The 24867-nt window shown below is 40.8% G+C and overlaps 3 protein-coding genes across 8 annotated transcripts in view; 2 read left to right on the top strand and 1 right to left on the bottom strand.

The window, feature by feature from the left end:
• Window positions 1–8330, top strand: part of NADK2 (NAD kinase 2, mitochondrial) — a 30814-nt gene extending 22484 nt beyond the window's left edge. Inside the window, exons 8-12 of one of the 5 annotated variants that reach the window (XM_015848479.2) lie at window positions 559–654; window positions 2223–2278; window positions 2365–2418; window positions 3076–3199; window positions 5464–8330. In XM_015848479.2, the coding sequence (XP_015703965.1) occupies window positions 559–654; window positions 2223–2278; window positions 2365–2418; window positions 3076–3199; window positions 5464–5602 (469 nt within the window). In that variant the 3' untranslated portion in view covers window positions 5603–8330. The other 4 variants (XM_015848481.2, XM_015848482.2, XM_015848480.2 and 1 more) reach the window with 4 other exon arrangements.
• Window positions 8331–8843: 513 nt separating this feature from the next.
• On the bottom strand, window positions 8844–18045 carry SKP2 (S-phase kinase associated protein 2). The gene is made up of 10 exons (XM_032441434.1): window positions 17903–18045; window positions 17241–17494; window positions 16351–16462; window positions 15958–16101; window positions 15257–15391; window positions 14074–14172; window positions 12475–12602; window positions 11871–11922; window positions 11135–11242; window positions 8844–10565 (listed from the first exon to the last, which is right to left on the bottom strand). The coding sequence occupies exons 1-10, from the start codon at window positions 18016–18018 to the stop codon at window positions 10355–10357; spliced, it is 1359 nt and encodes a 452-aa protein (XP_032297325.1). The 5' UTR covers window positions 18019–18045; the 3' UTR covers window positions 8844–10354.
• Window positions 18046–18119: 74 nt separating this feature from the next.
• LMBRD2 (LMBR1 domain containing 2) overlaps window positions 18120–24867 on the top strand; it is a 31654-nt gene continuing 24906 nt past the window's right edge. The window contains exons 1-3 of one of the 2 annotated variants that reach the window (XM_015848478.2): window positions 18120–18271; window positions 22853–23082; window positions 23523–23602. In XM_015848478.2, coding sequence (XP_015703964.1) covers window positions 22909–23082; window positions 23523–23602 — 254 coding nt within the window. In that variant the 5' untranslated portion in view covers window positions 18120–18271; window positions 22853–22908. The remainder of the gene's footprint in view (window positions 18272–22852; window positions 23083–23522; window positions 23603–24867) is intronic. The other variant, XR_001551905.2, reaches the window with a different exon arrangement.

Genomic DNA, 24867 nt, shown 5'->3' with positions numbered 1-24867 from the left:
GGAGAGAGATTGATTGTAATAGGCCTAAGATGAGGAATCCTCTGATACATCAGTAATACCATGCAGAATGATGATTGTGCCCCAAGATCAAGAATTCAGCATGAAGCCATGCTGTTATTTACTCTTAGAGTTCCCTGATGTACTTTTGAGACCCAGTCACAGCATAAGCACAGTTTATGCAGTAGTTCAACAATTATACAAGGAAGGTAATGTATTTGCAGTTTTATTCCTAAGTACAGCAAACCCTGCTTGTATACAAAATCACTGCCAAATGATCCAGAGAATTCTTCACATGGAACTGAACAGTAGATGTGGCTGCAAGGAAAACTGCCTAAAACTTCATGCTGCAAATTGCTTCTGTCCATTATAAAAACTGCTATAAAACTGAGTGAAAAGTGGTTAACAAATTGGAAGTACTCGGCAACGCCTTTGAAATTGTCATCCAGATTTGAAAATATCCCCCCTAAATTTTTATGTGCCTGATAAGGCTGTGTGTTCTGTCTTATTCAGGGAGAACTTTAAGTCCTGCAAACCCAGTTTTAAATTCTCGCTTCATAGGGCCTCCTATTATGAGATATCAGTTGATGATGGTCCTTGGGAAAAGCAGAAGAGTTCAGGGCTCAATGTGTGCACAGGAACAGGATCTAAAGCATGGTAAGTACATGCCGCTGCTTTGACATAAAATATTGTTTCAGATAAACTAGATTGGCATGTTTTGCTGAAGCATACTGTCCATATTAAGACGCTGCTGAGCAATGAGCAATGTGTAAATCAGTTATGTCCAAATAGTGTCACTGTTAGACATAGTTTGAAGCTGTTTTGCAGTTTTTATGAGAATTTCTCCCTTATAGGTATGGTGAGAAGAAGCGAAAGGATGAGGAGCTGAGGGGTTGAGACAAAAGTGGAAGTTTGTGTGCCCTCTCTAGAGAAGAGAAGTTGGGGATGTTGAGGGAGAGATCCTGCTCTGCCTGGCGGGTTGCTCTGATCTAGTCTTGTTGGTTCAAATTAAACTGCTTAGATTAAGAAACTCAGAAAACCTCTATGAAGAAGACTGAAGCAATGGGAAAACTTGTACTTAAGTATTCTCTGGCACATCTATTTTTTCCATTCTCTTTCCAAGTCTCTTTCAAACGTAACTGAAAAGGCACCATTTTTTGGCCAAAATATTCTTCTTAGGTGAAGAAGCGTGAATCCAAGCAGAGCTGTACTAACGTAATCAAAGGAGTAGATTTTCTTAGCAGCAGTTTAAACAAGCTGCAGTGCTGCATGCAAATCTGATCAATTTTGTTTTCTGTGCAGGGAGAGAGAGTTAGAAATTGGGCTATCCTTATCATTTCAGGTTGTACAACAAGCTGGATTTTTGTGGCAAGCTAAGGTGGACTAAAAGAAGCTTTTAATGAAATTGGAAAAATGAATATTCATGTTGTAACCATGGTTACTGGGCTTTACTATTCATTGTGACTCAGAATCTTGTATTCAGTCAGCATAACCTTGTCCTGGAGGCTGCCAAGAACGAAACTGGCAGATTGCTAGAACTTTCCTACTGTTTGGTACCTTGGGAACATACAGTTATAGTTCAGAAGCTGTTCTTATGCATTTCATTTGCTTATGTGTTTTCTACTGAGCAATCTCAGCAGAGGATTCCAGGCTTCCATCCAAATTCCAAGATCTCCCATCTTCATTGCTGTATAACTGGTGTCTGGTTTAGGGGCCTCACTCTGAGATTTCAGAGCTCCTCAATCTGTGAGGCATTTACATTTAAATGTCCAAGTACTTCTTCAGCTGCCAGGTTAGCTGGTTAGGAGAGAGAACAACCATGCATCTCGTTTTCTCCTCAGCATTTGTTCAGGTTTGTAGGCTGGTAAGTGTAAGAGGAACCGCCTTGGAAAAACATCCATGGCATTTCTGTAGTGTGTCATGTGAACGTCTGTTGCATTCTAAGGTTTTACAGCCATAACTGAAGCCGTGTACTGAGAACTGTAAGCTGTACAGAGAACTAGGCAGCCGAGATGTTCACAGTACTGCTGCACAGAGGCTGCAGTCAGTTTCTGAATCTGGTCCCGGGAGGAAAACTGTTGTCTGCCTATGCTTAACAGCATTCTTAATTTTCCCATTGTCTGAAACCTAGTTCTTTATGTGTATGCAAGGTATTTGGGGCTTTTGTTTGTTTGTTTCCTCAGATTTTGTTGCTTACCAAGCAAGATGTCTACTTTTCTGTTTAGGTCCTATAATATTAACAAGGTAGCAAGTCAAGCTGTTGAAGAAATCCTTAATATCGGTGAGTGAACAGCCTAGTATCACTGGCTAAGTTTACACAGAAATATTCCTCTCTGATTGGTGCTCTTCTTAATCTTGTTCCAACAGCTAAAAAGCATGGAAGTTTGAATATGCCGCTGAACACAGGAATAGTACAAAAAGGTTAGTGAAAAAGGCAAGATTTCTTTAAGATATCATAATGTTGTCCAGTTTATTTTTATATTCTCAGCACTTCAGCTGTTTTAGTGCTCTTGCAATGTTACTGAATCAGAGAATTGTCGCTGTTAGAAGGGAAGTCTGGAGGTCACGTAGTCCCAACTCCTGTGCTAATGCAGGAGATACATAATCTGTAGAGCAGATTGCATAGGAAAGCATCCAGGTCTGTTGTTCCAGAGAAGGGGACTCCACAACCTCTCTGGCTGCTTGATCCTGTGCTCTGTCACTGTCAAGATAAAGAAGTTTTTCCTTTTTAATCTTTCTCAGAAATAATATTTACATGTATTTGGTGGAAAAAACTTCTGACTTGAATTGTAATCATTAATTTAGACTTGAGTATGTGTAGATCTTCATGAGAATTTCAGTTGTCCTAAGACTTTGAACAAGTAAATGCTTAATTGTTACTGAAGAGTTAGTGAACGTAGGTCATGGAATAGAGCTGAAGTGAACTGTCATGTAGAATCACCTGAAAGGTGAAGGCTGTCAAACACCTGGCAAGACTCAGTGTTATTTCCAAGTAGGGAAGCTGCTCTTTCCCAGACGAATGTGTTTTTCTAAAAACAATTCTACCTACAGAAACTAATGGCTGATTTCTATTTACAGTGACAAACGATTACAATGAATCCCTGCAGTATAGTCCAGAAGAACCAAAGATGTTTTTCAGTGTTCGAGAACCTATTGTAAACAGAGTTTTCTCAAGCAGTCGGCAGCGTGGCTTCTCTTCAAAGTAAGCACTGACTGTAGCAGCTACTGAAGACCTTTCCAATTCTGTTTATTTTCTGTGTGTAGGTAACCCAGGAGTTTTCTTGAAGAGTTTTAACTACCAGCTCGTGTTCTGGGTGGCTTGAGTATGGTTCTAGTAAGAACAAGAAGAAAATGTTTCCAAGCTGCATGATGCTTCCATAACATCTGAGCCACACATGGTCTTACAGAATAAAAGAATCACACTGTGCTCAGTTTAGCACATATACCATTGCCCTCACTATGAGACAGGCACTGACAAACAAGTGAATTCAGGGATGGGTCCCTAAGAGTATTATGGGGCTCAAACACATGGTACTTACGGGGAGGAGTCAAAAGGTATTTCTTTAGCCTGAAGAAGACAAGACTAAGCAGGGGGATACAGTTACTGTCTTCGAGTTACAGAGCAGAAAGACTCTTCAGAGCAGAGGAGAAAGAGGCAACAGTCATGACCTATATGTTATAGAATTCTGATAAGGAAATATTTTTTCACTGAGAATGGTTTGACAGTAGAATAGGTTGCTGAGAGACTTGGAACAGTCCACACTTGAGAAGGCAAGACCAAAAGCAACATAATCTGTCATTGAAGAAAGGCCTGCTTTGAGTTGAAGGCTGTGGACTAGATGTTCTTCCAAACTAAACTGTTCTGTAATTTAGTCATTTTAACATAGAGCACTTTTAATGGAACTCACTATAGTTAAATAAATAAAAGCATATGCAACTGTTATTGTACCTTTAGAATAACTATGCTGAGAATGATACAGAGTGTCAATATCAACCAAATGTTAATTCAACCTCCTGTGTCAAAACAGAGGAGTTTGACTTTGGAGACCTGAATTCTCCTTTTGAGCCACAGCCATGTTGCAACATTTTATGACAAAGAAGTAGAATTATAATGTCTTAAATGTTTACTGCTTCTTAGTCATTTTGATATGAGAGGTTTCCAGGTTGAGCAAACCTTGAGAAGCTCTAAGAGTTAACTTTAAAACAGAAATAAATAACTGAATTTTCATCTGTAAGTGCCACAAGATCAATTCCTGTCCTGTCAACATGGGATATTTTACAGAAACACTCCTGCAGTAAAAAACATCTACATACCTATGAAGGATATCTGTCCATTTTTCCTCTTTGAAGTAGTTTTTGCTGCCTCTCATGGTTTGTCATTTGCTCTTTTAGCTAAAAATCTTGCTATTGCTGTTCTTTCTCTTTCCTGAGATACTTTAGCTGTCTAGAGTGAAATGGAGGAATGTGCCCCCAGGCTTCACACTTGGCAGCGACTGGCTAAGGTTTGACACTTGGCCACGCTTCCAAGTTTTTCATCTGTGTGAAAGATGAGTCTTCATGAAGATTTAAGTCACTGGAGTAATTGCTGATTAAATCTTGGAGATCAGAACATGTCTAGACCAAGGCTTAGGTCAGGAACAGTCAGGCCCATCTACGTAAGGCTGCAGTCTTGCAGCTTTTCTGAAATCACTCCTGGTTCCCATCTGGCAACATGAAAAAAAAAATAAAATGTTGAGAACAGTATTAAAGAGAGTATTCTTATTTGCTATATATTTGAAAGAAAAAATCTTGATAGGTGTTAATTTCACTTATAACAATAAGTGAAGAAGATGGTTAGTGACTATATCCTGCCTGGACCAGCTGCAGAAGAGCTGCCTTAAAATTTATAAGCAAGATTTTTCTATTAACCAGACTGCATACTAGCCAGACCCTTAAATATTAAAAGGAAATTGCTGCCATACCTACTTAAGTTGTGTGACAAGCATTCTTATCTTCAGCCTCACGTTTGAAATGACTTTACCTTTTCTGTGAATGACTCTTATAGCACAACAGAATATGGTAATATCCAGAGTATCTGAATTTCAGACACTGCTAGTTGTAAATGCATATTCCACTTGAAGGCCAATACATTGAAATCATGCTAAATTATATAAAACTTCATTTCTATGAAAGATTAGGCAAATCTTTATTAAATGGGATCATCAGTAGCTTTGTTTAAAAATGCACATGAACTAGTTTCATTATCAGGTGTAGTATTATAAGAGCCTTCAGACTCTTGGAGTAACAGCCTGCATTTGAATAGGTCCTCTGATCCCCTCTGCTTTGGTATTACTACATATGCTCCTGCGTGATTCAGCATGTACTGGCCCACAAAAAGAAACACTGAAGAAACAGTCTCTGTTCAGGTAAGTCAGTGCTTCCGTGAACCACCTCACTCCTAAACTGTTTCATTTTTTTTGTTGGCAGAGTTTGTGTCCGTTCTCGTTGTTGGGACGCATGTATGGTTGTAGATGGAGGAACATCATTTGAGTTCAATGATGGCGCGATAGCTTCAATATTGATCGATAAGGAGGATGCACTGTGCACTGTGTTGCTAGAAGAATGAAAGGAACCCAGTGTCTTCTGCTGAAGCAGTTCTGGATCCAGAGAGAGAACTCCTGGAGGAGGACAGCACATGATAATGCTGCATTAAGTGGGAAGTTGGCTTTTTTTGGTTGTATGAGAAATTGGAGGAAAACTGAGGTGCTTTTCATTCCTTGGGTTGGGGATATCTTGGATGCCTATTTATGCTCTTTTTGCATCTGGTATATAAGAAATTTATCTGAAGTCTTACCTCTAAGTTCAGTGCAAATTGACATTTTTTAACCTGTATGGCAAATGTGAAAGAACATCTTTTTAAACCAGGGGTAGAGGGTTTAAGCACTAAGTCAGTAGCATTAAAAATTCAGATGTACAGTTTTTTAATAAGTGTGGGACTGGTTAAATATATATATATATATATATCTTCATACACCCACTTTTATAGAAAATCTGTCAAAATGTAGAGATTTGGTGCAAGGATGTATAGATTTTGGTAACTTCTGATGTTGACAGAGTAGAAATACAAATCTTTTGTATGCTTTTCAACAATTTTACAACTTTGTAGTTTCATACAATTCATGGCAAATTTTTTGGCTCATCCAGTATTTTTTTCTACGTTGTAGATTCACATCAAAAGTGAAAGCCTGGTTTAATTTCCAGCTCTTTCATATCTTCAGTGAGGTAGCTCCTACCTTTGCTCTTTGAGTAGATAAAGACTTGAAACTTAAGGCTTCTGTTGAGCCCTTTACTATGAATACGATATAGAAAACATGCATACGACATCTCCCCTCACTGAATGGAGTACCTGGTTTGTGTGTGTGCAGTCACAGTGTGTGCAGTTAGTTACCATAAAGAAAGATACGGACCTGAAGTTGAATGATTTGGAACTTTAGGCTCCAAGTTTCTTTACAGCTGCAGAAGAATGAAATGAGCTCAGCTGAGTCCTTCTACATAGGCTTCTGTGGAAACAACGGTATAAAGAGCACAACACTTTTTGATAGTGCTGGATTCTCAGCTATAGAGCAGTTTATCATCGGCAGTCACCACCAGTGATGAGCAGTGAATGTGAGCCTGCTCATAGAACTGCACCCGTGGAGATGACCCACTGTCACTGCAGCCGCTGCTGAAACACGCTGCTCACCACACTGTGCTCACATCCACTGCATGTTCTCCTTCAACACTCACCAAGTGTCACTGAATGTCAGTGGGTGCCATTTGAGTTGTGTACCTTTGCTTCACCTGCACTTCCATGTCAGACTGACCCCTGCTGCCATCTGTCACATGGCAACAACACGCAATGGGGTATTGGTGGGAAGGTTCCTCCTGTACAGCCCTACCACCATCTGCTTCTAACACAATGGGCCAATGTAATGAAAGAGGAGGCCTTACTTTTGGAGCAGCCCTTGTAGTCAGAGTGCAAATAACACTTACACGTTACCCTATTACTTTCCCCACAAAAATTATGCTGAGTTCTAACTGATACCGAACTGACAGCATAATTTTATGTGCCTCTGGTTGTTGGTTGCATAACAACAGGTTGTAGGAGAGGAGGTGACTTCAGATACTGTTTTAGAGAAACTGTGAACTTTGCCTTTGTAAATCTGTGCTGATGGATGCGTAGATGACAGGGCAGAATTTGACAAGACGAAGATTTCTACAGCAGGAACTCTTCTGAAACATGACTTGAAAACAAATTCCTTTTTCCTGTCTACCAGGAAAAAATCTATTTCCAAAAGTGAGTTTTTTTTTCAAACTACTTTTGAATGAAGAGACTTCTGTGATAGATGTTCTCAGTTTTAATGGGGATGTTCTCCGGTGTGGCCAATCAATGTATTTATTGCCAATCACAAAATATAAACTTGATTCTGTAGGTGTAGGAAGCGTATAAAGGATTTTTCCCTTACACTGTGTTAGTTTTTGTATTCACTTAGAATTTAGAAACGGGTTTCAGTTCTAAGAAGAACCTGGTATGGATGGAACTTGTTAAAATAAGTTATTGCTGTGTTGTGCACATTTCACCTTTAAGTGTGCCGTAGACCAATTTATTCACCTGATCTTGAGTTATCTGGACTGCAGACCAGAAAAGGAAAAGCAAAACAGCCAAATATTCTTTCAAAAGTATCAGAGTGAGGCTCTTGATATCTAAAGTAGTATGCAACATTGATCTAAGTGTCAAGATACAAGACTTTAAAACACTGGCTGCAGAGAATAAACTTCTAGTTGCTCCTAATCCCTTCGTAGCCCATCAGGGATGGCCCTATGTGCCTTTTATCCAGTATGCTTGTCAACATAGTGTTTAGATTCAAAAAACAATGCCAGTAACATTAATTTACAACTTCTTAGGACTTTGCCAGCAACTTTGAGATTAAAATCTTATTTAGGCATTCAGTGTAGCTGAATCGATAACAATTCCTGGCAGAGCTCCTACATGCTAGTTACTCAGAGTCGTTTTAGCTGTCACGTTTTAAAGAAGACATTTTATCCTGGGTCAGTTGTATTCCTGATAAAGATGCTCTTATTCTGAATGTTGGGACTAAAACACAAAGCTTTCCAGTTCTGTGGACCCAAAGCATAATCTGATGTAGGGTTTACATTTCACAGTTAAGTTCCTGACTGTTACTTAGCAAAATGTAAATGACCTACTCATGAGTGGCCTCTACTGGTTCTGTCTGTATTTTAATTGCACTTGTGTTATAGCATTTACTGGTGAATGCTTGATTTAAATAACAAGGATGGGTGAGAGATCTATAATAGATAATCAGTAAGCAGCTACCTTTTTTATTAAAGAATTGTAAAATCCTTTGTTACAAAGGAAAGCAGTACAGACAACTTACCTTGTAGACAGTGTTCTGTGACAGGGCTGAGTATTGGTGTAACACTGATTTAATTGGCCTGGACTGGCACTGAACTCTTCTACCTGCTGAATCAAATCAAATCCATGGTGTCATCTTTTAGTGCCTGTCCACACTTGTGTTCTGCTATACTAAACATGTCATCTTTGCTTTTTTTTTTTTTTTTTTAAAGTTTATACATTATGTAATAAAATTAAAAGTTTAATAGATGCTTGAAGCTGTCCCAGGCCTGATTTCAACTTAAATATATACGTGTGTGTGTGTGTGTGCATGTTTAATGTGCTTGCTTTCATGTACTAAGCATGACATGATGATACCCTGTCATGTAAATCACAGTTGGTCAGGCACTGATTGAACAAGTTCCTGCTTTTTCAGTCACACCAAAACATGGGTGGCAAATCACTAGCCATTCTGTACAATATAGCAATTCCTTAGCTCTTTATTAAATGCAAAACAAGTTTCATGGGGTTACATTACACAGAGAGAGAATTACAAATAGATACACCTTTCCTCTTGAAGTAAACGTTTAAAGTAACTTAAGGCATGAATGCAAACAAGCAATTTTCCACACTACACAGTGAACTGTGTGTACTTATTACTGAGCTTTTTATCTTTGGACTGACTTTGGAAGACTCTATGCCTATGCAACAGCCCATTTACCACAATGGTATATCCCCTACTGTTGCTCACTGCTTGCAAGTTTTGTGCTAAGAGACTCTTCAGATAATGCTTACCCTCGTCCCTGGAACATGCCCAGCCCCCAGCTGGACTGGGGGTGGTAGTAGCCTGAGCCAGGTCCCTTCCCCCAGAGGTGTGGGCTCACTACATGTCCCTGGTCTTAGTTTGGTTGGGTTTTTTGGGTATTTTTTTTGCTTTTTTTGTTAGTTATTCAGCTTTTTTTGTGACAATGTAAACTCCTCCTGTTAGTGTTGAAAGATACAGGAAGTTAAATACTAGAAACTTAAGCTGAAAGAGAAATGGATGTCTCTTAATAGCCCCAAAGGAGCTCCTCTCAAAATTCTTACAGTGCAGCCCCAGTCTGTTGCTGCTCAGTTTCAGAACCAAGATACTTGCTCCTGCAAGCACTTTTTCCAATATACTACATACAGCTCAGAGACCCTATGTAAGAAGTTTTGAGATTATGCTCCTAATTTAAGCTCACTTAAGCACAGAAAAGCAACATGGAGTCCTGTTGAAAAACTTCACAGCAACTCAATTATTATTGCTTCTTATTCATACAGCATTGAGCTCTTAAGTGCTTTCCTGTAGACCTCCATTCCAATGCTTCCTTACTGTTTCCATATTCAGTGAATTCAGACTCACTTCTCTGTCCCTCTCCCAAACAGGATAGCTTCACATCTTAGTACAGATGTCACTCAGTTAATAATTTTAATTGCTCTGACAGCAGTACCTGATTTGAGTTTGGTAAACTCTAGACCAGCAGAATCCATTCAGGAGACATATAGTGTCTCCACTGAATTTTCCAGGAGTTGCAGAGCTGGAAGAGTTAATCGAAAGCACCTTTACAGCACCGCAGTACAACCACCGCTGCATCAGAACTTGCAGCAGTTCATAAAGGTTGTAACAGTTTCATGACAGTGATTGTTTCACAAATTCTTTTTTTTTTAAAGTAGCTCTCCTAAAACAAAAAGGTTTTTTCTTGTTTTCCTAAAACAAAAAGGTTTTGTTTTTTTCTTTTAAGTTCCTATAATTGCTCACAGATTGCCAAATTTCTAAAGGCTTTTTTTTTTTTTTCTTTTTCTTTTTTTTAAAGAATATAAACGTGTTTATAGAACTACGTTACGGCACAAGACCAAGATACGATACTTTATAAAAATGCAACTATGATTGGATGTGCTCTGACTTTCTGCTTCTCAAGGACCTTCACTACACAGTGCATCCACGGCATCCACCATACAAGACCGTTAGCCAATACAGTTTCTCAGTGACAATCTGCATTTGATACCCCAAATTTCATGGTTCCTTCTACTGCCAACAGTTGGCCTTGCAATAGTTGTGAAATGTGAACAATTGATCTTCACTTTAGGAAGTGTCTCCTTGAGGACCTGCAGGGAGCTATCAGACACTATTCCAAATACCTGAAGAGTCTTTAACGTTGGAATTTCACCAAGATCTCTAGAAAGAAAGAAAACAGGGAGAAGTTAATCATTATACTGAAGGCATTTTTTGCAGTCTACATCCAAACTAGATATACATGCTTTTACTCAATTTTTTAGGCTAAAGGCTTTGGTTTCTTACTTGAGGGCACACTTTTTGAGACACAAAACAGGATAGAGCTGAATAGTTGTAATAACGGAAGGCAGAAAAAAATGCCCTCAAGCAAATAACTCTGTGCTGTGCTTCGGTGCTAACCAATAACTGATGCAGGTGCAGAGAAAGGAAAGTTATACACAGATTCTGACAGTGGTCAGCAAGTACTGTCCATTCTGTTAACATTTCTGAAAGTAAGTTATTGCCACACAATTAAAAGCCTAATGCTGACAGATACTGAGACTGACAGGGCTGGCAAAGTAATGCCTTTAAACAGAGACATAAGGCACGCTAGTCTCCCCATTATTTTACTCCTAGTTTGTACCAGTAAGTTTATCAAAACAGTATTTGTACTTCTTAAGCCTAAAATAAAACAAGTTTAGAATTACTGATCCTCTGAATTAGTAAACCAAGGGCAATTAGGGATTACTTACACTAAGGCAGCAGGTGATATTTGGTAGCATCGGCTAAGACAGAGATGTTGCAGAAAGATGAGTCGATGAAAATACTGGAAACACTCCGGCTTCAACATCACACTGTCGCTGTACGAGAGTATATTAATTAGAAATTATTCTTTAATTGTAAAACAGAAGTAAATTTGATTTCAAATTTCTCAAGCTGAGAAGTATAATAAACATCAATTTGTTTTTCTGCCATTAGAGCAATTGAAGGGCAAATGAAGCAGAGATTCTCTGCAGGTAGGTTTTCTGCAGCAGAAGCCATAACAAGAAAAAGTAGTTACCTTAGAGTGAAATTTGAATATATATATATATTTTTTTAAATAAAATCAAAACAATTCTGTGGCCATGTAGTACAAGAGCTGAAAGAAACTCTCACTAGGGTACTATAAGCTCCTTAGCTTTGCATGTCCAAATGCTTCCTTTTTTTTTTTTTTTTTTACCTGTTGACTGCTATCATTTATTAGTGAACAAATCCTTTATGTACATACTATTTACACTGAGGTAAAAAAAAAAATGTTTAAGTTAGTTACTCTCTCCAGACTAAGTCAAAACAGATAGTATTTTTTTTCTAAGTTTAACCTAGGAAGCAACTTCTGGCTGTGCAATCCTACTCAGCTATTAATTACTGCTATACGGTTATTCAGAGCAGTATCGTTACCAACCCCCTGCACCATAAGGACTTGAGGACTGCCTGCACAGGAGTTCTTACCTTAGATCTAAGTGCACAAGGAAAGGACATCTTTCCACCAGCGTTTTAACATCTGAAAAGAGGTCACAATCAGCCCATCTTTCAGTTAAGACATTGATGCTTTCAATACCACACATATTGATATTATTTGCCTTCTGAATTAACTGTAGGATCTGTAATGTATTATCTGTAGGATATTACATTGGTGCAGAACCTAAGTAGTTATTAGGCTTACTGTTTTTGAATGACCTTTACAGCAGCCACAACAGCAGAAGCCTTATATTAAGAATGCTCCAAAAACTAAGCTCCCTCCCACAGTATCAGAAAGGCTGACTCACAGCTGAACATGAGATCCATTCAATCTATCCTGCTTGCAGGCTACACTCTTCAAGTGAAGATGAAATGAGTTCTACGTAACCATACAAATTATCTCATTCCTTGTGACTGAGCTGGAGAAATTAGTAGGATTCTCTGACAGTGCAAACATAAAGCTCTATGCAGAGCATAGAATCAGTCTCAGCACACAGTGTTTCTAATACTTACAGTGGACGCTGATCAGAAGAAAATATAAAGCCTGCTGCTTTGTTTCTTAGTGGAATAAATATTAGTCATGCTTCAAATTTACCTGATATTTGTAGGTTCTGTCTGTATCCACTTAAGTTCAGTTGGGTTACTTTTGAAGTAATGTGACTGACTGCTGTTCTGACATGAGTGGCTGTGAAGTCACACCAGGACAAGTTCAGCTCCTGCAACCTACACACAAACAAAGAACTGTTTGGAAGAGTAACTGAAATGGAAGTTTTAGCCTTAGAAGTATCAATGGTATTACATATACATAAGAACTCAAACTGTGGTACATCTACTACCAAGTTTCTGTATTAATTAATACGAGTTTCTCTATGACAATAATTAAGCACTGAAGCAAGTTGCCTAGATAGGCTGCAAGAAATTTGTAGAGGTTTCCAAAGCTCAGCTGGACAAAGTCCTAACCAGAACTGCGTTTAGAACCTGCTGTGGGCAAAGAGTCAAAGCAACTTCTCAAGATCACTTTCAATCAGAATGATTCACAATCACTGTAGGAAGTTAAATGGTCAAGGGGAGACACTTCATCTTGTATTTGGTTGGTGATATGAACCTGTTCCCACTGACCAGATCTTCACACTGAGAGGCAGAAACACAGATCTCCTACTATCACTTATTAGCATTGGTCAGGTGACCAATTACACTGTTATCATAAAATACTTTATAGTTTTATATATGCACTGGCCAGGTTGTGACCTTACCTCAACTACACACTCAGTAGCATATTACCAGTCATAGTACTGTTTTGTGTGCAGCTACAAGAGATGTAACCTGAGGACAAAGGCACAGTAAACAGCCTGACCAGAGCCTTTAGCTCGTTATGTAAATTTGAAAATACTGCTTTTTAAAGCAGATGGCAGACCTGATCTTTACGCACTGTGCATTATACAGATACTGCCTTTCTTTAAGAAGCTCAGCATCCAAGTAATCAGATCCAGCAGCAGTAAGTATTAACTACCCAGAGCAAGATTAAGGTTTTGTCTGTCCACTGGGCTACTGCAGTTTGATTAAAAATAGTATTTTGCAGAAACAAATTGAGTAGCTTGTCCAACATCTCACAGGAAGTCAGCAAAGAGATCAGGGTGTAAATCCCACATCTACTGAAGCTCAATTCAGTGACTTTTGAGAGCAGCTGGTTTAATCGCTAGACCCATCAATCTGAACACGGTGCATCAAATACTGAAGAACTGTTCTACCATGGATGGAAGGGCACAATGTTTTCTGCCATTCATACTGTTCTCTGACTGCATGGGGAGCTCTTGTACTCCGCACTCAGATGGTATCTTCCACAAACTTGTATGCTTTCACACTGTGAGAATTACATATTGCTTTCATTAAGAAAATCAAATGGATATACATGGGTTTTTAACCAACCAAGACCTCCTTTAAGGATGACTAAAGAGACTCACAAATAATTACTGAAGTATTTCTTTGCTATTAAAGAAGAAAATAGATTGATGGAAAGAAATTATATAAGTATTCAGGTAATAGCCAACAGTTAAGCATTTGAGAACATAGTAAGCCACATAAGAAACACAGTGACAGACAAATACAGTTGGAATGCTTATAAAAAAAACAAAAAGGACAATTCCTCTCAGAAGTTAAGAGTAAGTAGGAATAGCAAACACTATTTTTGTCTTACATAGTACATTTGCTTAACATCAGCTCCAAGGCTTCTGCAGAAAATCCTGAGCACCCACAAAGATTCAGTCGTATCAGACCGGGATTCTTAGCAATGCTCCTGTAGAAGAGAAAAAAAAAGAGAAGTCTGATAAAATCTTGGAACTTCGCTTTTATTGCTAAGATACACGATAATGTTTAAAAGTGAAGATGTTGTGCACAGGTTTGTTGCATGTTCAACACTGTATCTCTAGTAAATTGACCTACTAAAAGAGTCACTAAGGATCTCAACTTCCTGCTGCATCACAGCACAACTTGATGAAGAACACTTGTCTGTTTAAGCGCTGGTCCAGACATGCTTTTGTATTTCTAAGCCAAACTAGACAGGAAATAATTCCTCTTCAACTTCTCCTGTTACATTTCAATGAACAAACACCATGGCCTATTCAAAATCATTTTACCTCTACAAAAGACTAAGCGATCTCCCTATAGCACTTACTAGTGAAGCATTGGAACAGGTTGCCCAGAGAGGCAGTGGATGCCCCATCCTTCCAGACATTCAAGGTCAGGCAGAATGGGGCTCTGAGCACACTGTTGTAGCTGTAGATGTCCCTGCTCACTGCAGAGCAGTTGGACCAGATGACCTCTAAAGGCCCCTTCCAACTCAAATGATCATATGACTCAATTAGATGGAGTCTAATTTTTCAGATACTTTTTTCAGTGAAGGTCAACAAAGAAATGAGAAACAGTACAGAAGCACACAGAGCATCAGGAAGAAGAGTTGCTGGAACTCCTTAAAATACAAAAGAATATGTACACTAAACGTGAACGTGCCCTGGGAGCATAGAAATCACTAAATAAAAGTAGTTCTGCTCTGCAGCTCACAAGCAGGAACAGTAAAAGGACACAACTGCCACAGAGATAAGCAGTTTATCAAGCTTCCAAGAACCCTGAGAAATTTCAGAAAAACAAAAATAAACAACAAACAACTGTTCCAGAGCAGTGTTTCTTTCCCACTTGGTCTCTTGGACAGGTGAGAAAAAGGCAGCTTGTACAACCTGCCGGCTAAATCCTTTAAATGGCTAGAGCTGGCCATTTCAAACAACTCCCACAGGGGGCAACAACTGTATTCTGTCCCTAGCCTGCACAAAAGAATGGCACTGAATGTAAGTTATTTACAGAGCATCCCCAAACATTTCACTCACTTCATGATATCATCAGAAAGCACTAGTCCCTCCAAGCTTAGGTTCTCCAGTCTCTCACAACGACAAAGAATGCTCTGGAGATCTGCAACAGCTACTGTGCAATTTGACAAATCCATGTGTTGAACTCTGAGAGGCCTAAGAGATGGGAAAGCATGGTTAATAAAACCGCACCAAAAAAGCAACTACAAATTCCACACACCATAAATCCAAGCAATACTGAGCAAGTGTGCAAAGCTTATAGAGAGCAGTTGTATTTGTGAATTTCAGCTGCACACTGTGTAGACTGTTAACCTTGCTGGCTGTACTAATAACCCACTAGCCAAAACTCTAGAACTTTTATCTTTCTGGTATTCACAACATCTCCAAATCTACCCTGCTGGAGCTAGACTGACTTTTGAGGTTCACATGTAAAAATGCTGACAAGGCTCACATTTCTTGGTTCTATAAGAAATAACTTGCAAGAGCACAATGGTGCTGGAAGTATACTTCCAAATACCATGTTAGCTTATTTCTTAATAACTGACTGATGAATACAGCTCTTACTTCAATATATGCCTAACCACTGATCAGCTATTCCACACTCCACAGAGATGACAAACGCTAATACTGGTGAAGATGTTAAAAAAAAAAAAAAGAAAAAAACAGAGAAACACTGAAGATTTGAGACAGTTCCATGACTCAGTACACAGCGAAAGCCTTACTTCATGGTTTTAAACAGTGGATTCCCAATACAAGATCTTGGGCAGCGGAACACAGTAACTCCTGCAGGTAGCAACTGTCCAATAACTCCTGGCAGCAGACTTCTGCAATTCAGATCAAGAGTCTGCCAGAGAGATTCATCAAACCTAGGGAGCAGAATTTGCTCATTAGCAAGGAAAAGTCACACCTATGTGTACAACTACAGAAACTTTCCAGACTCCAAAAAGACTGAGGAAGAAAAACCACCCAGGACAATTTCATAATGATAAAATAATTGAGTTATAATATATAATAGACTGAATAACACTTGACCACGTTAGATGGAAACCAAATCATTTATCAACCTATGGAAGCAAAGTTCTTCTTAGCATTAAGTGACGAGAAGTAATACTTACGACAGACGATGCCACCTCTTACAAACCATGGAAACTTTCAGCAAGTCATTCAAGGGCAGATATGCAAAGATTGCCAATAGAAGTTCATCTGGAAGTTCATCCCAAGAAACACCTTTAGGGAGAGTGAACACGCTCTAGTTAAATCTGGCTCATTTTTGCCTGCTGATGCCTTATTCAGTTTGGTTGCCAGAAGGACCACTACAGTATGTCCCTGGACTCTACATACTACTCATCTCTCTTTCACCTCTTCATTTTAAGAAATATACTTCAGGAAATGAGAGCATTTCATCTATTTCATTTGTATTCGAAGGCTTGTATGTTTCCCCAAGTGCAGGAAGGGAAAGACTTTTCTAGACAGACATCTCAGGACTTCTTGTCTCTATACATCCCTGCTGAAATGCCCATCCTTGCAACATACCTTACACCCCAAGAAGGGCCCTAAGTGCTCTTCAAAACATCTCTCAGAATCTGTTTAAGTTTACTGTGCGTAACCCCAAATTCTCACATGCAGATACAGTGCAAGTGCTTCTGTCTGCCCAGGAAAAAACTGTACATGTTGGAGCTTCCAACAGCTGCCTGTGACCCAGAGCTCATTCATCACTGCTCTGAGGACTGAATCCTTCCCCTGCCAGCCCAGAGCCTCTTTCCAGTAGGGACCCTTGCACCCATTACAGTCCAACCCCAATGGAGTGGAGGGGCTGCTCCTTGGCACCCTGAAGTGAAAGATGCACATCTGGATTCTCATAGTCTGGAGGGCTCAGTTTCTCAGTTTTAAGATTTCTATATACAAAATTCAAGTCCCTGAGTTTCAAAATTATATTGGGGATGGGTACAGCAATAACTTCTGTTAATTCAGCAGGGTAAATGAAGGCAGGGCTGCCTACCAGTACCTGGCTCTGCCTCTCGGAGCAGACGAGGTCTGCGCACGATGACAAACTCCTTCTCCTTCACCTTCAGCCGCTTGTGGGGTGTGCAGGCCGGCAGCAGAGGCTCCTGCGGGGTGTTCTCATTGCCCAGCCTGTCCTTCTTCAGCACCGACACCCCCATGCCTGACAGCAACTCCGAGGCCTTGCTGGAACCCCAGTCCCAGCTGAAGCCAGTGGAGACGTTGCTGTCGGAGGAGGGGATCTCCTGGAGATGTTTCCTGCAGGGATTGCAAGACTCGGGTGAACCAGAGCTCTGCGAGACCACCGCCACGTTCTCTGGAAGCCGCCGCGAAGTACAGAGAGCCCCGTAGCAGAGAGCAGGTCTCGCTAACAACACATATCCCCACCTAATGCAACAATACCCACTAAGAAAAGCTTAACTTTAACCCCATTAGAGCGGGGCGATCCCTCAGCTCACATCTCGCCTCACGCGGCCGTTGGGCGCCAGCAGCGCGCGGGCAGCGTGTGGAGAAGCAGCGCGCCTCAGCGAGCCGGACCGCGCTCCTCACAGAGCCACACGCCCCACAGCCCATCTGCCCCCATACCCCGCCAAGCCACACGCACACACCCCCATCCCTCCTCCCGGTTCGTATTCATCCCTCCCCGCGGGTGCTGCTCCACCGTACCTGAGCATGGCTGCGGACGGCAGAGCGGCACAGCCCCGCTGAGCGGCACAGCCCCGCTCCTCGCAGCGCCCTGCAGCCCGCGCGCCCGCCCGCCAGCCTCGCACCGTCCCGCGCATCCCCAGCCGGCCGGAAGCCGCTGTGCGGGCGCTGCCGGGAGTTGTAGTTCGCTCCCCGCATCCTGTGCCCGCCTCCCGGCCGGGGGCGGTGACAGCGGCGGCGGTGACGGGAAATGTCGGCGGTGCCGGGCCCCGCGGCGAGGAGCGAGTCGGGCGGTGCTGTGTGTGTGGCGGTTTGAGGCCTCGTTTGGGGAGAGGTGGCAGCGAGCATGGAGGGCGGCCCAGCCCCGCGGGACGGCGGCTGCTGAGCGCGGTGAGGGGCGGCGCGGGCCGCAGCGCCGAGTCACGGGCGGGGGGAGCGCGGACGGGCTGGGCCCGGCCACAGTTCCTGTGTCTGGGCTGCGCCGAGGGCTGAGGAAGGGCGGGATGTGACGCTTGTTGTTCGGCTTTTTAGCCCATTTCGGTTGTCTGATTTTCTCCCGAGGAACACGGGCTGTGTGTTGCAGAGCGCACTTCGCTGTCTCCGCTCCGGGCTCCGCGGCCGGGCTGTGTCGGCGCTGTGTGGAATCCGGCCCCGCGCTCAGCTCCTCGCAGTGCTCACAGGGCCGTGCCCGCAGCACCGCGACGCGTGGCACATGGGGCCGGAGGGATAAATAAGGCGTCGTTATGATTTCAGTTCTGATTTTCTGAACAGGCCGTCTGTCTCACTGCAGCATTATGGTTGTAACCACACGGAGACCTCCTCAGTGACACCTGTTCTGTGTGAGCATCCCCAGGCAGGCCAACATTACAAGTTTTGTTCTGGGTTCATCCTACGGCTGCACGGCTTTCTTATTATACATCGTAGTGCCTCCCTGCTGCGTGTTCTCTCTGCTACTATTTCCAGGGTGTCATATGCAAAGACTAAATGTTTAGTTAGTTTTAAATCTTGTTTACATACATTATCACAAAATCATAAAGAGGCAGGGGTTGTAAGGGGCATTAACCCAGTTCTAATCCCCCTGCCATGTGCTGGTTGCCTTCACCAGCTCAGGCTTTCCAGGGCCTCATCTAGTCCAGTCTTGAGCACCTCCATGGATGGGGCACCACAGCTCTCTGGGCAGCAGTGCCATCACCTTACTACCCTCTGAGCAAGGAATCTTCTCCTAACATCTGACCTAAATCTCTTCTCTATTAGTTTAGAGCCATTCTCCCTTGTCTGGTCGCTATTGGACCATGGAAAAAGTTTGTCCCTCTCTTGCTTGTAAGCTCCCTTCCTGGAGAGGAGCAGGCTCTGCAGGGCATCAGTAACAACATCAAGCTTGATAGAGTTCAGGAAGTGTTTGGACAACGCTCTCAGACATATGGTCTGGTTTTTGGGTGGTTGTGTGCGTAGCTAGGGGCTGGCCTCAATGATCCTCGTGGATCCCTTTAACTCAGGATATTCTGTGATTCTGTACTTTCCAAGATAATTGAAATTGCAGGTGCTAATACAATACTAGTTGGTGCATGGTTTGATCTCTGTTTCTTGGAAGAACAAAGCTATGCAGATTGCACCTGTTGGTTCATTTCAGAGATTATTTCTTCCGGGTGGTGCAGTAGGGTAACTGCGCTGGTCAGCTTCATGGACAGCTGAAGGCCTGTTTCTTTCTGTTGGTAGTTTTGTCAGTGCTAAGAAGCTCTTCATCTGTCATCTGCTTATCTGATCCCTGTGGTGCAAGGGTCAGTGTGTACTATGGAAGCTGGGAGGAAACAAAATAAAAAGACAAACAACAGACTGAGCAGAGCTGAGTATGAAAGTGTCTGAAGGGGTTGTTTTTCAGCGTGGTGTTACCTTATCTTCCTTTTAGTGTTTATAAAACATGAGATATTCCACTTTATTTTTTAAAGATGAAAGTTTCTAAAGCTTAGGGTTAAGCACTTATATTGGTGCAGAGGATTTAGGCATGTCTTTGGGATTCTTACCAGACAGTTTAGCAGAGTAGGGCAGGCATCAGAGCCCTGTCACAGGTGTTATGGCAGACACTTTTTCTTTTGCCAAATATGCTGGAACACCCTTGTTGACGGCTGGGAGATGGCTGCCATAAGGGCAAGAGCTCACCATGGAACTCAGCACTGATAGTGTGCTGGAGGTGGCTGCTTTCTTAGCTGTGCTCCAGAGCTGTGGAATCAGCTTGAGGTGGGAGGTGCTGTTTCACAGATGCTTTTTCCAGTATGCTTCAGCTATCTTCGATGTTGTTCTTTACAGCATCTCTTTCACGCTTCATTAACTTCTTTGCTGGGCCTTTCTTCACAGATGTGCACTGCTATTATTAGCCCTGCCTTGGATTACCTCTGTTATAAAATTGAGTGCTGTTTAGAATCTTCAAGAAACGACTGGGTTGTTTTTGTGCTGTTTCATCTAGTAACACGTAATTTCTGTGCCAGGCTGAGTGAGCAGTTAGTTCATTTGTAATGTAAGTACCCCTGGGCTTCTTCAGTCTCCAGGCTGCCAAGGTAATTTAAGACATGGTGGTAGGCAGTCTCTGAGGTAATTAAAGTGTGAACTGCCCCTTTTAGTGTTCTTGCTAAGTCCTTAGCTGTGTTTGGACCTTCAAAGATTTCCTGTAGCAGTTTTGAAACTCCTGTCCTGTATGGGGATACCCAGGTTCTTCCATTCATAGGATTCAAAACACGTGGTTCTAGTCCATGTCTAAAACAAAACAGATTTCCATCTAAATTGCAACAAGTTGAGGGTGCTTTATCCTACAGTGATGGAGTGTGTCAATAGATACTCTTCCTCTCAGTGATAAGTTTGTTACTTCTTGTAATTAGAGGAAAAATAGGAAGTTCCGCACAAATGTGCGCAAGAACTTCTTTACAGTGAGGGTGACGGAGCACTGGAACAGGCTGCCCAGGGAGGTGGTGGAGTCTCCTTCTCTGGAGATATTTAAGACCCACCTGGACGCCTTCCTGTGTGACATGGTGTAGGGAGCCTGCTTTGGCAGGGGGGTTGGACTCCATGATCTCTAGAGGTCCCTTCCAACCCCTACAATTCTGTGATTCTGTGATTCTGTGATTCTGTAATTGCTTAACAGAAAGGTGAGAGCAGAAAGAGCTCTTCTGAAGTAGTTTGCTGATCTCGGGAGAAAATTCTCCAGGGTTCAGGAATTTTAGCCAGCTGGTTCAGGGGAGTGCTAGTAGTTGAGAAACATGATTGTGGGCAAGCATCTTTCTGTAAACTAACAGCCAGCTTCAGAGGTAAATTCTGTTTCCCACAGGCAAACAGTAATATATTCTAAGTCCTGATTCTATTAGCAAGGGTCCCAGGTATGGCTGTCCTCCTAAGAAGATTTTGTTCACAGCAAGAGCTCCACTCAAGAAACGTGTTTCTCTCTTTGCAGGACTTTTTAAATTTTATTTTATTTTTTCCCTAGAACTACTTTTTACTATTTTCTGTCTTATAGTTTTTGAACCAAATCTTTGAAAGTGAATTGAAGCTGTGCAGGTTCTGTTCTGTTGTAGGCTATAAACTATAAATTCCCTCTTGATTTTAGTGTGTTCAGTACAGGCTCATAACATTTTTGAAATCTCTGGGTAAGAACTGAGTGCGTCATCTCACACACAAAATTTTCATGTTATGTATTGATTGCAGCTCCTTAGGTGTGACTGTAGTAAAAAGTTCTATAGGTATGACTCATGGAGCGTATGATGTATAATTTTAATGCATAGCATGAGGTGTGGCTATGATGGGCATCCAAAGCTGCATTTGTCAGACAGCTCTGCCTTAATTAAACTGGTTTTGAGTGGGGAAGAAATGCTCTGTTTTAGTGGAATTTGCTCTTATGCTATAATGTAAAAGACTTCATTTTCTGAGGAAATGAGAATAGTACAATAGAATACATAGAATGAGCTATCAAGAAGTAGATTAGATATATTGAATTTGTGGATTATAAATTAGCCGTCCTAAATGCAGTACAGGCAAATAGTAGGGGGATGTTTTGACTTGATAAAATTACCAATTATTTGGTAAACTTATTAAAAAAAGTGGACAGAACATAGGAAATGAATGTGTACAGCTTTCATAATATACAAGAAGGCAATTCAGCCTACTTTCAGAATATGGGGTGCTCTGTATAACAGATGTCATGAAGTAAATAGGCTGCTTTCACTATCTGGAAATTAAATGCAGAAGGAACAAAATGGGGAAGAACATTTTGATGGAAAATCAAGTTAAGCAGGGTAAACATTTTGTTTATTTTACTGTATGAAGTGTTAAGGATCAGAAGCAATTTTAGTAACCATGTAACAAGGTGGTGACATTTTCTCTAACAGATTTGTGCAGCTCACTGGTCTTTTGCTTAATAGCATGCCTGTGCGAGGACGAGCTTTCAAAGATTTTTAGCAGTCTTGACTGTAACAGTAAGTCATCCCAGAGGAAAAGAAAATATAGCAAGTCTAATAATGAATGGAGACCTGTGTTCTTCTGGAGAAGAGCAGAAGAAAAGTAGGAAGGTGAATTAGCAAACACATTGCCTCATATGAAATTTTAGAAGAGCTGCATTGCAAATAGCTTTGCTGTGTTTTTATGCTCTATTAACTCTTGAGTAGGGAATTTAAATTTGTAATTGGTGTACAGCCCATTAAATAGAAGTTTCTCAGTAACTTTTTGGAAACGTTTAACTTTAAACCTTTCCTTTATTCAAATTACTCGCATTCTGGTTATAGACTTTCAGGCTATAGAAAATGATTTCAGGATCTTCTGGACCACGAAGATGCAGAGGAGTTCAGAGCATCTTGCAGAAAATCTTGTTCTCTGTTTTTAAATGAAATCAGAAAAACCTGTTAGTAAGTTTAAAATATAAACTGAAAACTCGTTTCTTCCTAAGTATCTCTGAGAGATTCTAATGTAATTAAATGACATCTTGTCTTGCAGTTCTGATCAACATTTTTATGTGAGCTGTGCTGAGTGCCTGGAGTCAACCTTCAATAATGAGTGGTGCAGCGTTGGGCCTTGAGATTGTGTTTGTCTTTTTTCTGGCCTTATTTCTACTTCATCGATATGGAGACTTCAAGAAACAGCATAGGCTGGTGATCATTGCAACGTTACTGGCTTGGTATCTCTGCTTTCTGATTGTATTTATACTGCCTTTGGATGTCAGTACGGTAAGAAGTTTGTAAGACTTTCCACTGTGATGTAAAATGAGGCATCTGTTTTGTTTGTTTTTAAAGTTGTATTTGCAGAATACTCTATCTAAAACAGCAAATAAAGTTCTCAAATAGTGTCTTTCTAAACTTAGAACATCACTGTTTGCATGACAACTTCTCTGTTATGGTTAATTTTGTTGCTCTCATAAGACAACAAATCTTTCACGTTTTAGAATACTTTTTGTTTATGGAAGTTTTTAAATTTATTTCAGCAGCATAGAAACACTTGCATTTTACCTTGTTTTCCTGCACGCAGACTGCATGTTGAGTGTTTATTACTTTAATTGCTCCCAAAAGTAAATTCAGAGGAAAGGAAATGTGTTTAAAATGGTACTTGTTGTTTTTAAGTACACGTTGCACTTTTTTCCTGATCACTGATAAAAGCAATTGTCTTTTAGACCATTTATAATCGATGCAAGCTTGCTGTTAACTCCAGCCCCGCAGAAAGTAATGGCTCTTTTGTTACTCTTGCTCCAAGGTAAGTTTTCTTCAAATAGGCTTTTCTTAAAGAAATATTTCATGGCTTTCTTTGTGCATAATTGTGCATATATAATGATTAAAGTTGGAATAGAGTAGTTCAGTTGAATGTAGGAATAGTTCAGATGATCCTCAAAGATGAGTGCAGCTGTCTGACCACTTTAGGGCTAACCCAAAGTTAAAGCGTACTGCTGAGGGCATTATTCAAATGCCTCTTCAACACAGAAAGGCATGGGGCATTGCAGACATCACTAGAAAACCCGTTCCAGTGTTTGATCACTCTAGTGGTAATCAGGTTTTTCCTAATGTCCAGTCCAAGCCTCCCTGACAAAAATAAAAAAATTAAAAAATTAAAAATCAGTAATCTGAAACTGCTCATTTGCTCTCTCCTAGCAGGAAGGAAATAATTAGAGATGGGAAATATGGATGTATGTTGACTCTTTCTGTGTCTGCTTTGCCTCAGTTGGCTGGTTCCACATCTTGCAGATATGTGCAGTGTACTTACATTCAAGGTGTCCATTATGTGCAATGTAGTGCCAGATTTATTCTCCAAAAGTAGAGACTGCCAGGATATTGTTATTTCTGAAAGCACTGTAAAATGCTAGGCTTAGTAACACAGCTTTTTACCTTTTGTTTTAGACTGCTCAGTGTTTGTTAATTAAACATATTTTGGTAAATGCACAATGTGAAAACTTTAATAACCTTGTGGCTTGCCTGTAATTTCAGAATATGCTGACAACTGTTAGACAGTATATGACTTGAGACTATAAAATAGAAATATTAACTTGGTTGGCTAGATAGTGTTAGCAGTAATCAGACCTTAACATTTTGTTTGAAACCTATAGTCACACTGAATGTCATGCTATTTTAATTTGATAGTTCTGAAAATATTTAGACTGCATACATAAAGGAAAAAAACACCTCACAGCACAGGTTTAACTAGTTTCATTCTGGAAAACATCAATTATTTCTCAACAGATGCTCCTATTAAACTGGTGGAGTTGCCCCTTGACTCATCATTATTTAGTTACTCAGATGAGTGTGGAAAAGAACACCACAAATATCTTGGTGTAGATGAACACCATGTCATTTGTTCTGCTCTGTCAGAAAGGCTCCAGTGGCTTTTTTTCCGTTTGTTTCCTGAAGCAAACACTACCTTCATTGTACCTGTCAAAAAGTACAACAAAATCAGTTTGTACAGATGTGATGACTAAGCTGAGCTGGGTTGTAGGAGAAACAACTAATATACTTTCTTGCCACTGAATG

The sequence above is a fragment of the Coturnix japonica genome, chromosome Z, assembly GCF_001577835.2.
Source record: "Coturnix japonica isolate 7356 chromosome Z, Coturnix japonica 2.1, whole genome shotgun sequence".
NCBI classification, from domain to species: domain Eukaryota; kingdom Metazoa; phylum Chordata; class Aves; order Galliformes; family Phasianidae; genus Coturnix; species Coturnix japonica.
This window is presented reverse-complemented; position numbering and strand designations above follow the sequence as displayed.